The sequence below is a fragment of the Ascaphus truei genome, chromosome 3, assembly GCF_040206685.1.
Source record: "Ascaphus truei isolate aAscTru1 chromosome 3, aAscTru1.hap1, whole genome shotgun sequence".
Lineage (NCBI taxonomy): Eukaryota > Metazoa > Chordata > Amphibia > Anura > Ascaphidae > Ascaphus > Ascaphus truei.
The window spans coordinates 308,453,595-308,468,920 of NC_134485.1; the positions used below are offsets into that span (position 1 = coordinate 308,453,595).

General features: G+C 38.6%; 1 protein-coding gene across 1 annotated transcript; it reads right to left on the bottom strand.

Moving 5' to 3' along the window:
- Positions 1-3,629: 3,629 nt before the first annotated feature.
- On the bottom strand, positions 3,630-10,621 carry LOC142490735 (uncharacterized). Its single transcript, XM_075593152.1, has 4 exons — positions 10,489-10,621; positions 4,782-4,859; positions 3,684-4,418; positions 3,630-3,637 (listed from the first exon to the last, which is right to left on the bottom strand). Exons 1-4 carry the CDS (start codon positions 10,619-10,621, stop codon positions 3,630-3,632), a joined length of 954 nt encoding a protein of 317 aa, XP_075449267.1.
- Positions 10,622-15,326: the final 4,705 nt, after the last annotated feature.

Consider the following 15,326-nt stretch of genomic DNA (forward strand, 5'->3'; position numbering starts at 1 on the left):
CATTATGTTAATTAAGTGCTTATGCAATATAGGCATAAGGGTATCACATTTTTAATTGTTTGTTAATAAGCGCTGCAAGCAATATAAAATTAGTTCCATATGTAGTATAGTAGTCGGTGGCTCCTCCTCACAATCATCTCATATAAAGGTAGACTCTTCTGAAATCATACATTGATCCGATTGTATCTTCCCCGACATCTCTGAAATACAGCAAACACATGATGGTCAAAGATGGCACCTTACTAGATATGCATCCGTGACAACGCGTTACGCAGCTCTATATGATTGTGTAGATACACACGTCAGTCACTTATATGTTAGAAGTAAAACTGTTCATCAGTATGTAATGTTTCTTTAAATTTGTAGCAGGCATAACTATGTATAAGAAGTGAACGTTGCCTGTATACTGAAAGATGTGCGCGCACATCTTTGTGTGCGCACGCACTTCACGCTTGGCTCCACTAACTGTTAGCGCATGCGCAAAACAAAGCGTACGTTGTGCGTTCAATACATGTTGAAAATACCAGTAAACATAACATCTTTATTTCAAATACAATGAAGACGAAACTACATTCGTTCTAAACGAGTACATCTGTATTCTTTTTAAACAGACGTGTTTGAACAGAAAGCACGGCCGATAACACAATGCGCAAATGCAATACGTGTGACGTCATGTTAAGCCAGCGTGAAACGCACGCTAACACTCCTCCCACTCAATTAACATTCGGCTAACGCCCAGGGTACGCCTACAAACACTGAGCCGCACGCATCACACACTGCAGTTACCGTTACTATAACAAAACATGACAGCCAATAGGCTTTGAGGCGCGCACGTCGCTTGGGGGCGGGACTTACATCCGTAATCCTTTTTAAGGACGCCTTGGCCCATGACAAGGGTCCCACGTCATACGTGGTGGACCCGGTTTTCAATGTTGTAGATGTTGCATGATAACAAAACAGGTATGTGTTAGAGTAATGGTAAAATGTTGCTAATATGTTTAAAGGGATAGGAAAGTACGTATATTTATTCCGTCAGCAATGTGTACTACTCTTTCAGGTCCTACTATATTGTATTAGGAAACAATTTGTTTGTGATCGCTACATGTTATGCAGTCTGCAATGTTACGCTGTATCCACGCATTGAAAGTGAAAATGGTGGTTACAAAAAAAAAAAAAATTTAAACGCAGAGTCAACGCATAACGATTGTTATATTTACCATTCTTCTAGAATTAACTCTTCGCCTGGCTGCAACTGGTCGCTCCAGAAATGCAAGCCATTTTCATCCACGCTTAACCCAACCGCTGAATCCAGTATGGCACATATCTCCTCCAGGATGCGCTCATAGGAATCGCCACTGCTTTCTTCAAATAATTGGTCGGGAGGTAGGTTCATTTCTTCCGGTTCCCATTCCAATGCAATTTCAGCTGAAAGGCTTGGTACATAATCATAGTACTTTTGTTCTTGTACAATGTGGGTTTCAGGAATGGAGGCTGCAGATATTGCAGCACGTATCGATTCAAACGGATCAGTAGTAGCGGATACATTGCTATTGCCATTAGGAATAAATATGCCTTTCACGACAATATAAGTGCCGTCTTTCAGGAGAAATTGTTTTTCCGGGGCAATCTTCCAGAAACCATAGGTGTGTTGTAGCTTATCCTGGTCACGTTCAAAAAAGTCATTACTTGATAAAGTGAATCTTATTGAGGAATTAAAATTCCGTGCATGCTTACGGTCTTGGTAATAAGGATATTTTGCTCGAATGAAATCATCGATTTGGCGTGTGCTTGCTTTCTGTCCGCGACTGTTCAAGATGGCTTCACAGATCATGTACTTATACCCTAAAAGGGGATTAATATTGTTAACGAATTCATCAGCCATGTCTGAGTAGCACAAAAGCTGTGTGCAGGTCTGTGTTATTTGCTCATCAAAATGAATGTGCTGAATGGCTAACAAACTCCTGTTTTTCCTTGTCAAGGTCAACAAAAGTAACTACTTTGACTCCTTATTTCAAACGCCAATTGGATTTGTTTGTCTAATTGGGTTAACAGTTGTGGTTCGTGATATGGGACTGTGGGAGAAACATTTCTCCTTCTTTTATCTCGTTTGTGAAAAACATCCCTAGACTGTGAATGCGTTCACATAGTGTTTTTTTGAAAACTAACAAAGACCAGTGTGTGAAAATATTTCTTAGCCAGGCATATCAGTAAAAACACACCTGCAAAAAGAAATGTTTTTTCCCCGCTTACATTTCTGTGTGTATGTGAAAGTCTGGTTAACTCCCTGTCTGCATGAGTTTAAATACGTGTGTATATATATATATATATATATATATATATATATATAAATATATCTCTTATAAAAATATATATATATTTATATATAATATTTTATTTTTTTTTATATTGCAGGAGTACACACAACATTGATGGCATTAAGTATACCTTGTATGAAACCTATTTAAATGGTGAGAAACATGATTGAATTAAGTAATAAACATTTGTTTAAGCACAATACTGTTAGAGTCTCATACTTAGGATATTTCTCAAACATTAGGCCTGTATTATTAAAATAGTGTTTTCACAAGGAAGCATGAAGTGTATTAGTTTGTGTATACCAGTTTATATAGTACTATATATATATATATATATATATATATATATATATATATGTATATATATATGTATATATATATATATATATATATATATATATATATATATATATATATATATATACATATATATATATATACATATATATATATACATATATATATATACATATATATATATACATATATATATATATATATATATATATATATATATATACTCACACTCACACTCACACTCACACACACTCAGTGTGTGTGTGTGTGTGTGTATATATATTATTATACATTCTGAGATGTTATAGAAACGAACACACAACTGATTAAAGGACAAAATTACAATGGCCAAGCAAGGCAAAGGTAAGTAATAATTTACACATAATCCTGCTGTACACGTACAAGAAAGATGTTTGCACTTACTTAGGTGTTTTAATAATTGCATGTGACTAATATGCATATGCAATTCTTACATCAATTAACACACCCAAATGCAATGTTTTGCTGCAAAGTCAATGGCAGCTTCTCTAAACTTAGCAACTGGCTCCTGGTGGACCATTACTGAACAGACGATTACAACATAAATATTTATAACACAATTAATTATGAGTGTTAACATTTCCAAAACTTCACGTGTACAAGAACATAGTTGAAAGTTTGGAAACAACACAGTCTTCAGCATACATACAATAGTAATTAGATAATCTGAAGTCAACAAAACAAGGCCAAAGACATATTTTCTGAATTATAACATTTATTTTTTTTGTTCCTTTTGCGAGCGAGTAACAGGCCTGCTTGTTGTCTCTTGAATTTTCCTTTTTCTTTTGCCACCAACTTTAGGCACAACAGAGCCACTTTGAGTGGCCTCTGGCACTTCACGGGCAGGGCTTGTGGCCAGTGACTGTTCACCTACGGGGCTTGTGGCCAGTGACTCACCTACAGGGCTTGTGGCCAGTGACTCACCTACAGGGCTTTTGGGCAGTGATTCACCTACAGGGCTTTTGGGCAGCGATTCACCTACAGGGCTTTTGGGCAGCGATTCACCTACAGGGCTTTTGGGCAGCGACTCACCTACAGGGCTTTTGGGCAGCGATTCACCTACAGGGCTTTTGGGCAGCGACTCACCTACAGGGCTTTTGGGTAGTGACTGTTCACGGACAGGGCTTGTGCCCAGTGACACATGTGAGCAAGTTGGTAGACACTGCACAAGTGATGGTTGGTCTGTTTCATGTGTGTCTTGTTTTGTTTTTGTCGCCTCCTTTGTAGGTGTCTGCTGCTGAATTTGTACAGATGGCAGCGGTAGGATGTCATCAGGAACCTGCACAGCAATGTCTGCTACTTGACCGGTAACATTTGGGCCTGGTGAATGAATATCAGATGAATGTGGTGAAAACTGACCTGCATGAACAGATCCTGGCTGGGAGGTGTTGAATTGTGGTACATTAGTCATTCTCCAGTAATTAGCTTGTGTTTGCTGAACAACTAATGCTTCGAATGAGGTGTTGATTTTTTGCAACTGTTTAGGCACTTCAATGAAGACTCTGTGGAGATGTGCCAATTGTGATACTGTTTCTTCCTGCAGTCCAATCATCCTTTCCAGCACTGTCATCATGTCTGAATGGCGACGATTTTCTGCGTCCACTATTTTTCCCTCTGAAGCTACAATTGCATCGTATGTGGAAGTTGATGGACGATTTGGCGGTACAACAGTTTCTATTGGCACCTCTTCATGGTCACATGATTGTATTTCAGTCTCTTCTGTGGCGTCATCCTCATCATACTCATCATCCTCATCACCATGATGTTCTAAAAAGAAATGTACACATTATTAAATGGCATGTTAATGTATGCTGTGTTACTATGTAATTGTACTGTGTCCTAAGTAACACCTAACATGTTAGCATACGTTTTATAACCTCATTAAAAACTACCTTGACTTACGAATAATGTTTGGACTCAGTATGAAATATGAATGAATGAAAAGTTGCTCTAAACTCAGAAGTCCTACATGATAATTAACATCACTAACACAATACATGTTGCCTTACACTTAATTTTCACTGACACTAAGTAATCCTATTTAAAGAAGATGTGCAAAACAAATAATGCACATGACAACATAACATATAGAAGAGCACATATTATATGGCCAGCAAATGATACACTCACCTTCTAGTAGTGTTGAGCTGGCTGACCCAGGTGAAGACACTTGTTCCATCTCAGGTGACACATGTCCTCCAGGGGCAACTATATATAACAATAACATAAGTTTTACATTTACATGTGTAAATATTGAACAAACACTTATTGTATGTTCTGTATTTATGATTAACTAACAACATCAGTTCCTTAACCGAAAATGTGTGTGAAAGTGAACATAAATAGTTGTAATAACACTGTACATGCCTGTGTACTTAGAACTTTTGAGTTCCCTAACATACAACATACTATGGTTCTGCAGTAATGCGTGAGGAAAAATACATTAAATTTGTACCTAAAAATCATATGTTGTGTAGTGATATCAGTATCATAATGTACATAACTATCATGAGATGACCATTCACAATGGTTATCATGAAGGTGGTCATATTGCAAAAAGTGTTGTTTTTGGTAGAGGATATGTGTGGTACATTAATCGAAGATGTGGCACACCTGAATGTGGCTGTGACTCAACAAGACAACACATGCAGTGTGTGATAATGTGTCTTTCATAGTAGTTCAACTATAGATATGAGTGAACTAATGTGTGACGTACGCTTTGATAAGTAATGAGTTGTTGGGGCATTTAGTAGCTAGAGTTAAGCTTTCAAATGAGTGTGATTAACTTCAGTTGTGCTATTCAGGTTGTAAGAAAGGTATTCCCTTCCCCAAAAAGCCTAATCAGCCACACCTTTCAATGACTTGAAACAGGTGCAAATGGTGTGAACTAAGTTGACCGTGAAATGAGGCTGTAATTAGTGTGTGTGCTGAACCCCACCCCCTCTGTTGAAGTGTATGCTGTGATGAGATATTAATTGCAGCTGCTTTAACACAATGGTAGATGAGCTAAGTAGTCATCTGCAGTGTTTAAGTTATGAAAACAATGACATAACATATGATACGTGTGCCTCATTATGCTGTCTGTATATGACATAAAGCAAAAATGGACCTTTTCATAAGCAACTATAGATGTGTTAGTGCCAGTGATGTTTGTAGGCCGTTACATGCAATTTCTTTGATGCATGCTTAAAATAGGCAGTAATGTCATGTTTGTCGGAGTAAAATCAATAAAATACACAATAATATGATACATATTTCTGTTCTGTACCTGTAGCTACTAATAATTTCTCATGAACATGTGTTACACATGTGTACTACCCTGTTGTTCCCCATCTTCGCCCACCATCAATTGCTTCCACTGCAGCTATGCATTTTGGGAATTCACATGTAAATGAGCACGCAATGGCACGTGCTATATTAGTTACTGCTTTTAGTAGGACTACTACATATATGTCTATTTTGAGATATATATATACAGAATCAGACATATACATATATAGATGCAGGTATGCTTATATTGTGAAGACAGTATAAAAAGCAGTGTAACTATGCAAAATAACTGTAAGCAACGACACGCCTAGTACAGTAATATTTATCACCTGCTGGAAATTGTGACGGATAAATTCCAATGTCACGGTCACCAGCCAAGCCTTCCACGACGACGGTAAGTAATTTTGGCCGAAGCAGCTCCTCCAATGGAGTCAATATGAGACGTTGTGGTGTGGGCCCACCTCCAGTGCCAGTAGCATGCACGCGTTGGTCTTGTATTTTCTTTTTCAATTTGGACCTAATATCATCAAATCTTTTCCGACAATGATACTTGTCCCTGACACTATTCCCACAGGCATTGACACCAATGACTATTGTGTCCCACATTTCTTTTTTGCTTGCTGCACTTGTCCGCCCTTGAAAAACATATAAAAGATATGAGGTAAATTAATAATAATATAAGCACCAGTTTCCTACACTGCTAGCTGTTCCAAGAGATAGCAAACATGCTGTTTTATGTGTAATATGTGCAGCACATGAGCATTCACTACTAAACCTATACATGTAAGCAAGGTTGCATTCATATTGTATGCAGTTCTGGCAAATTGACCGCCTGTGTTTATTTGTCCTTGTAAGGCATGATAAAAAGCTGTGTTTCCACACTAATGAACATAGAAAGATATTGTGTACCCATATTTGCATATGAACAAAACTCAGATGACCTAGGATCACATGTATTTGAATAATAAATGTAAAGTTACACTTACCTACTAAATGTCCATAGAGACTGTCATAGTGCTCCAGAATGCCAGTGACAAGAGCCCTATTTTCCTGGTCATTGAAGCGAGGATTACGTGGCTTCTCCACACGTTTTTTCCGAGCAGGTTTAGGGTCAGAGCTTGGCTGGTGCTGACTGGACTCTCCTTCTTCCAATGGAAGAGCCTCCAAAAGCTGGCCACCAGCAAGCACGCCACCACCAGACACCCCATCAGCAACTGCGCCACCAGCAGCACTCCCAGCACCAGCACTCCCACTCCTAGCACCAGCACTCCCACTCCTAGCACCAGCACTCCCACTCCTAGCACCAGCACTCACACTCCTAGCACCAGCACTCACACTCCTAGCACCAGCACTCCCACTCCCAGCAACAGCACTCCCACTCCCAGCAACAGCACTCCCACTCCCAGCAACAGCACTCCCACTCCCAGCAACAGCACTCCCACTCCCAGCAACAGCACTCCCACTCCCAGCAACAGCACTCCCACTCCCAGCAACAGCACTCCCACTCCCAGCAACAGCACTCACACTCCCAGCAACAGCACTCCCACTCCCAGCAACAGCACTCCCACTCCCAGCAACACCACTCGGTGCACCAGCAACATCACTCCCCTGAACAGTACGTTCACTCCGACGCGTACTCCCACGAGTAGCACTCCCACTCCCACCAGCATCACTCTTCCCACGCTTTGCGGGCATACTTCCAGCACTCACAAAAAACAGACAAGAAATGTACAGGCAATCACACGACCCACTTCCACATATAAAACAAGACAAAGATGTAAACAAAACAACAAAGGACAAAGCTCACCCAATACACAACAAGTCTCTCAGTCAATATGCAAATCTTCAATCGTCCAGCTCTGTGCGTCTCTCTCTCTCTCTCCCTCCCAACAACACAGAGAATGATTAGCAGTACACGTTGCCTTTAAATATGGCGCGCAATCAAAAACATGCTTGTTTCGCCTGATTCAGCAAGATTTGTGATTGTGCAACCTAACAGCACCCCGCCACGCACGCCGATACACCTGTGTGTGATCGGCTCATCATCGTGAGAGTGGGCGGATTTGTTTTCTGGTTGATTTTGCATGTATTCGGCACTTACTGCATACGGAGAGGGAAAAACGCCAATAACATGACTAATCGATAAGCTTGCCGATTTCACATAATCGTCGCTTACTGCATGAGGCCCTAAGTGTATTCAATTCGTAGATCCAGTATGTCTCTCTAAAATTAAGGAGTTTGTGCTTATCTCCACTCAAAAGTGTCGAACTGATTGCCTCAATACCCATGACTACTAAAGAAGACAGATCATTATTGTGTTTCAATTCGTAATGTCTGGACAGACTATGTGTTTTTAACCCATGTATTATATTACGTCGATGTTCCAGGAATCGTATACATAGGGCCCTTTTGGTTCTACCAATATACTGAAGCCCACAGGGGCACATGATTGCGTAAACAATATAGGTGGACAGACAGTTGATATGACCTTTTATTTGATGTATAGATCCATTTGAATGGGATGTAATATTCTCTGTCTTCTTTAAATGTTTGCACATAAGACATCTTGAGCGATTGCACAAGAAGTTGCCATTTTTTATATTCTTACTTGTTTGTACAGTATTTTGGAATTTTTTCAGTCTACTGGGTGCCACAATTGATTTTATATTTCTGGCCTTCTGGAATACCACCGGTATTTTTGGTGGCAGATTTTTCCCTATGATTGGATCACTGAGTAGAATTTCCCAGTGTTTGTTTAGTATATTTTTAATTTTTTGTGAGGCACAGTTAAATTGCGTTATAAACTGAGGAATGCAAGTCTGTTTTTTATCCATGGTACGCATCTTTTTGTTTCTTGATATTATATTGCCCTTTGACTGGTCTAAAAGTTTTTGTCTATCTAGTTGACCCACTTGTTTAAAAGTCTCCATGACCGTATGATTATTGTAACCTTTGTCTACAAACTTCTTAACTAGAGAGTCCCCCTGAGCCAAGTAGTCCGACTCAAGAGAACAATTTCTCCTGATTCTGAGAAATTGGCCCCTGGGGACGTTCTCCAGCCATTTATGGTAGTGGTTGCTGTTATGATGTAAGTATGCATTTGTTGACACTTTTTTGAAGAATGTTTTGGTTGCAATTTCATTCTCATTGTTCACCATTAGTTCCAAATCCAAAAAGTTGATATTATATTTATTTATTTCAAAAGTGAACTTCAAATCCATCTGATTGTCATTAAACGATGTTAGGATCTCACTCAATGCCTCCTGTTCACCGTCCCAAATGAATATCAGGTCATCTATGAAACGGCCATAGAACACCAAGCCCTCCACAGATCTGCAGGTAGTAATCACTTTCAAATAAAAAATAATTATGTTCCAGAATGAACAGGATTGCAATCAAAATAAATTCTCTCTGTATCTTATTAATTAGAATTTCTTTTTCCAAAAAGTGTGCTATTGCTGCCACCCCTTTAGTATGACCAATGCACGTATAAAGCGAGGCCACATCACATGTGGCCCAAATATAGGTGGATTTCCAGGGTATCCCAGAGATGGAGTCTATAACATGCAGCGTGTCCCTAATATGTGATCTCAACTTGACCACCATAGGTTGTAAAAAATGGTCAACATACTGGGACACGCTGGACGTCATTGACTCCACCCCAGAGACGATTGGTCTCCCCGGTGGGTTTACTGGATCTTTGTGTATCTTTGGTATATGGTAAAACACTGGTGTTCTAGGGTTTCGATTGAATCTAAAATCAAATTCTGCATTTGTGATTATTCCCATATGTTGTGCCTCTAGGAGAAAGATCCTTAGGTCTTTTTGATAGATATCCATTGGATCTCTATGCAGAAGTACATACGACTTCCCATCACCCAACAAACGATTCGCTTCTGCTATGTATATATTCCTATCTTGAAGCACTATGCCACCCCTTTGTCTGCCTGTCTTATTACAATTTCACTTGCTTCACTCAATTCTTTTAAAGCCTGTAATTAATTTCTATGCAAATTATTTTTTTGTAATGAAGGTGTATTTTGGCAGAGTGATTCGAAATCTTTCAATACAAGTGTATAAAATGTATCAATAAACCCCCCTTTGGCTTGATAGGGGAAGAAAGTGGATTTTGGGACAAAGGGTGAATGTTTGATGTTAACTGTAGGGAGTTCTACAAGAGTGGTATCGGCATCAGTTGATGAAGACAATACTGGATCTACCAAGTTTTCCACAATGTTTAATGTGACACCATTTGATTGTATAACATGTTTTGTAAAAATGTCCAAGTTTGGACCACAATGTGTATCCATATCAGCTGTATCAAAGCCATCTGCCAAAAGTGATGTCATAGCCTTAATACAGTCCCTCTCTTGAGAATTGAAAATCTCCTCCTTCTCCTTACCCTTTAGAGTGAAAAATCTCATTAAAGTGACCTTTCTAATATATTTGTTTAAATCTACAAATAAATTTAAAAATTTTGGTGAACTACTAGGTGCAAAGGAAAGACCTTTAGAGAGGAGTGCGGTATGATGTGCCGACAATACAAAACTTGATAGATTGAAAATACCGTGACTCTCCGGCATCAATGTCCTTAGTCTGCCTTCCTTCTTTCTTTGTTCACGCTGCCCAGATCTTCTTCCTCGCTGTTTCTTTTTCTGCGTTGTGAGGAATTTTCCCGTGCTGTGGGGTGTCTGTCCCATAGAGGATATGTTCTCCCTTTCTCTATCTCTCCTCCTCCTTCTTCACCATCTCTAAAAAAGAAGCGGTATGGGATGTTGATTTAGACAGAGGTAGCGTAGATTCCCTATTTGGATGTTTAGAGATAGCCCCACTTGTTGCTCCCCCTTCCTTGTTTACAGGACCTGAACTCTTAGGGGAATCTGATAAAACCTCAAATCTATTTTCTGTAGAACACACCGGTGTTAAAGGTTTATCTTCCTTCTGTTTCTTAGTTCTTGGTGTATGTGTTCCAGATGTTGCTGCTGAAGTATGTTGGTAATCCCTACTTCTTTCCCTATGTTTATTGTATTTCTTCCCTTTCTTGGGGGGATATTGGTGTTTGGAATCATCTCGCCTAACTCTTTTCCAATTTGTAACCTGATCAGTTGCATAATCATTAGTATCTCTATGATATTTCTTATCTTTACGTTCCATAATATCATTTTCATAGTTTAATACTCTCTTATTAACCAATTGATCCAATTCCTGAAATTCTTCACTCTCTGCATGAGGAATTAAAATTTGCTGTACTTCCTCTATTTCTTTCTCAGTAATTTTCACTCTCTCCTCCCGATAAGAGATTAGCAAGCGAATTAGTGAGAAAGAACATTTCTCCAAAATAGAGTTCCAATTTGAGGAAAAATCCTCACTGGTTTCAAATGTAGGTTTCTTTGTTACTCTTAGACCTCTTGGAATTATTTTTTCATTTAAATATCTTTCCAATGAGAGCAGATCAAGCCAATGCTTCATCTCCTCCTTAGCCAATTTCTCAAGCCTGAAAAATTGGTTTTTAGATCTATACCCTCCTCCATATCCTCAACTGTAATAGACTCAGTTGGTTTGAGATAATTTTGCCTTCTGGCCAACCTTTCTTTACTCTTAGACATCATGATAAAAACAGTATTTCTGGCACCCAACCAACAGCTGCTGACCGTAAAGTTGAAAAACTATTTGCAATATGTACAATAGAGGACTGCGCTATTGTGTGAAATGCCAGAAATTAATGGTATAACTAAATGTTAAATGAATATAAATTAATGAAAATATGTAATTAATAAAATATAATATTAAAAAATGGATATATACCAAAAATGCATATAAATCAATGTCTAATAAGCAAACAACTCAAAAATGAAAATAAAATACGTAGTGCTGTGAACCTTCCTTTGTCTGCTCAATGTTGATAGTCCTATAGAGTCCAAACAAATATGTCCAGTATTTGGGGAGTGAATATAGCACTAACAGGAAAAACAGGCAGCTTCTTTAAAAGGGTACAATGACCTCCCTCTCCACCTGCATAGAAAAATAGAAGAAAAAGAAGCACCAAATCCTAGTGCATTACTGTGCAAAATCGATAATTTATATTATGTCATTGTGTGTTGGCAAATATCTATTTGTGGAGATCTATTATTAGGTGTTCAAATGTGTACACAATTTGATTATTTAGTTATGCAGATTGCCTACACACTGTTTGCCTGTTAATCAATCCAGCTAATTGGACTCGTGGGTGTGTATATATGCCATACTACACACCCAGAGCCTACCCCCTGAAGAAGTCAGTCCATCTGATGAAACGCGTAGGGAAGGTGTGCAGTGTATCTTCCTAGACACTTGCTTCAGAACTGCTCGGACATTATACCGATCCGGTATCATCTACCATCTATGTGACGTCATCCGCTGGTGTGCCGCATCTACCATCCCCGGTGGGAACCAAAAGATCATCGTTGGTGTTGTACCCTGGGAGAGATCATTTGCGGAGTGCCTATGACGTTAGTTCCTGCAGGCGGTGAGCAACAAAGGCAGCATTGGATCCAGTGGTGTCACGGACTCATCACAGCAGCGAAGCAGTGTTTCCTGGTCCTAGGAGCATGAGTATATCTCATAACATGCTTTTATTTGTTCTATGTTTGTGAGTTCATTTTTATTGAGATTTTTGGGAATTAAATATATCGATTTTGCACAGTAATGCACTAGGATTTGGCGCTTCTTTTTCTTCTATTTTTCTATGCAGGTGGAGAGTGAGGTCGTTGTACCCTTTTAAAGAAGCTGCCTGTTTTTCCTGTTAGTGCTATATTCACTCTCCACATACTGGACATATTTGTTTGGACTCTATAGGACTATCCACATTGAGCAGACAAAGGAAGGTTCACAGCACTACGTATTTTATTTTCATTTTTGAGTTGTTTGCGCTTATTAGACATTGATTTATATGAATTTTTGGTATATATCCATTTTTTAATATTATATTTTATTAATTACATATTTTCATTAATTTATATTCATTTAACATTTAGTTATACCATTAATTTCTGGCATTTCACACAATAGCGCAGTCCTCTATTGTACATATTGCAAATAGTTTTTCAACTTTATGGTCAGTAGCTGTTGGTTGGGTGCCAGAAATACTGTTTTTATCATGATGTCTAATAGTAAAGAAAGGTTGGCCAGAAGGCAAAATTATCTCAAACCAACTGAGTCTATTACAGTTGAGGATATGGAGGAGGGTATAGATCTAAAAAACCAATTTTTTCAGGCTTGAGAAATTGGCTAAGGAGGAGATGAAGCATTGGCTTGATCTGCTCTCATTGGAAAGATATTTAAATGAAAAAATAATTCCAAGAGGTCTAAGAGTAACAAAGAAACCTACATTTGAAACCAGTGAGGATTTTTCCTCAAATTGGAACTCTATTTTGGAGAGATGTTCTTTCTCACTAATTCGCTTGCTAATCTCTTATCGGGAGGAGAGAGTGAAAATTACTGAGAAAGAAATAGAGGAAGTACAGCAAATTTTAATTCCTCATGCAGAGAGTGAAGAATTTCAGGAATTTGATCAATTGGTTAATAAGAGAGTATTAAACTATGAAAAAGATATTATGGAACGTAAAGATAAGAAATATCATAGAGATACTAATGATTATGCAACTGATCAGGTTACAAATTGGAAAAGAGTTAGGCGAGATGATTCCAAACACCAATATCCCCCCAAGAAAGGGAAGAAATACAATAAACATAGGGAAAGAAGTAGGGATTACCAACATACTTCAGCAGCAACATCTAGAACACATACACCAAGAACTAAGAAACAGAAGGAAGATAAACCTTTAACTTTAAAGAAAATAGATTTGAGGTTTTATCAGATTCCCCTAAGAGTTCAGGTCCTGTAAACAAGGAAGGGGGAGCAACAAGTGGGGCCATCTTTAAACATCCAAATAGGGAATCTACGCTACCTCTGTCTAAATCAACATCCCATACCGCTTCTTTTTTAGAGATGGTGAAGAAGGAGGAGAGATAGAGAAAGGGAGAACATATCCTCTATGGGACAGACACCCCACAGCACGGGAAAATTCCTCACAACGCAGAAAAAGAAACAGCGAGGAAGAAGATCTGGGCAGCGTGAACAAAGAAAGAAGGAAGGCAGACTAAGGACATTGATGCCGGAGAGTCACGGTATTTTCAATCTATCAAGTTTTGTATTGTCGGCACATCATACCGCACTCCTCTCTAAAGGTCTTTCCTTTGCACCTAGTAGTTCACCAAAATTTTTTAATTTATTTGTAGATTTAAACAAATATATTAGAAAGGTCACTTTAATGAGATTTTTCACTCTAAAGGGTAAGGAGAAGGAGGAGATTTTCAATTCTCAAGAGAGGGACTGTATTAAGGCTATGACATCACTTTTGGCAGATGGCTTTGATACAGTTGATATTGATACACATTGTGGTCCAAACTTGGACATTTTTACACAACATGTTACACAATCAAATGGTGTCTCATTAAAAATTGTGGAAAACTTGGTAGATCCAGTATTGTCTTCATCCACTGATGCCGATACCACTCTTGTAGAACTCCCTACAGTTAGCATCAAACATTCACCCTTTGTCCCAAAATCCACTTTCTTCCCCTATCAAGCCAAGGGGGGGTTTATTGATACATTTTATACACTTGTATTGAAAGATTTCGAATCACTGTGCCAAAATACACCTTCATTACAAAAAAATAATTTGCATAGAAATTAATTACAGGCTTTAAAAGAATTGAGTGAAGCAAGTGAAATTGTAATAAGACAGGCAGACAAAGGGGGTGGCATAGTGCTTCAAGATAGAAATATATACATAGCAGAAGCGAATCGTTTGTTGGGTGATGGGAAGTCTTATGTACTTCTGCATAGAGATCCAATGGATATCTATCAAAAAGACCTAAGGATCTTTCTCCTAGAGGCACAACATATGGGAATAATCACAAAAGCAGAATTTGATTTTAGATTCAAACGAAACCCTAGAACACCAGTGTTTTACCATATACCAAAGATACACAAAGATCCAGTAAACCCACCGGGGAGACCAATCGTCTCTGGGGTGGAGTCAATGACGTCCAGCGTGTCCCAGTATGTTGACCATTTTTTACAACCTATGGTGGTCAAGTTGAGATCACATATTAGGGACACGCTGCATGTTATAGACTCCATCTCTGGGATACCCTGGAAATCCACCTATATTTGGGCCACATGTGATGTGGCCTCGCTTTATACGTGCATTGGTCATACTAAAGGGGTGGCAGCAATAGCACACTTTTTGGAAAAAGAAATTCTAATTAATAAGATACAGAGAGAATTTATTTTGAATGCAATAATGTTCATTCTGGAACATAATTATTTTTTATTTGAAAGTGATTACTACCTGCAGATCT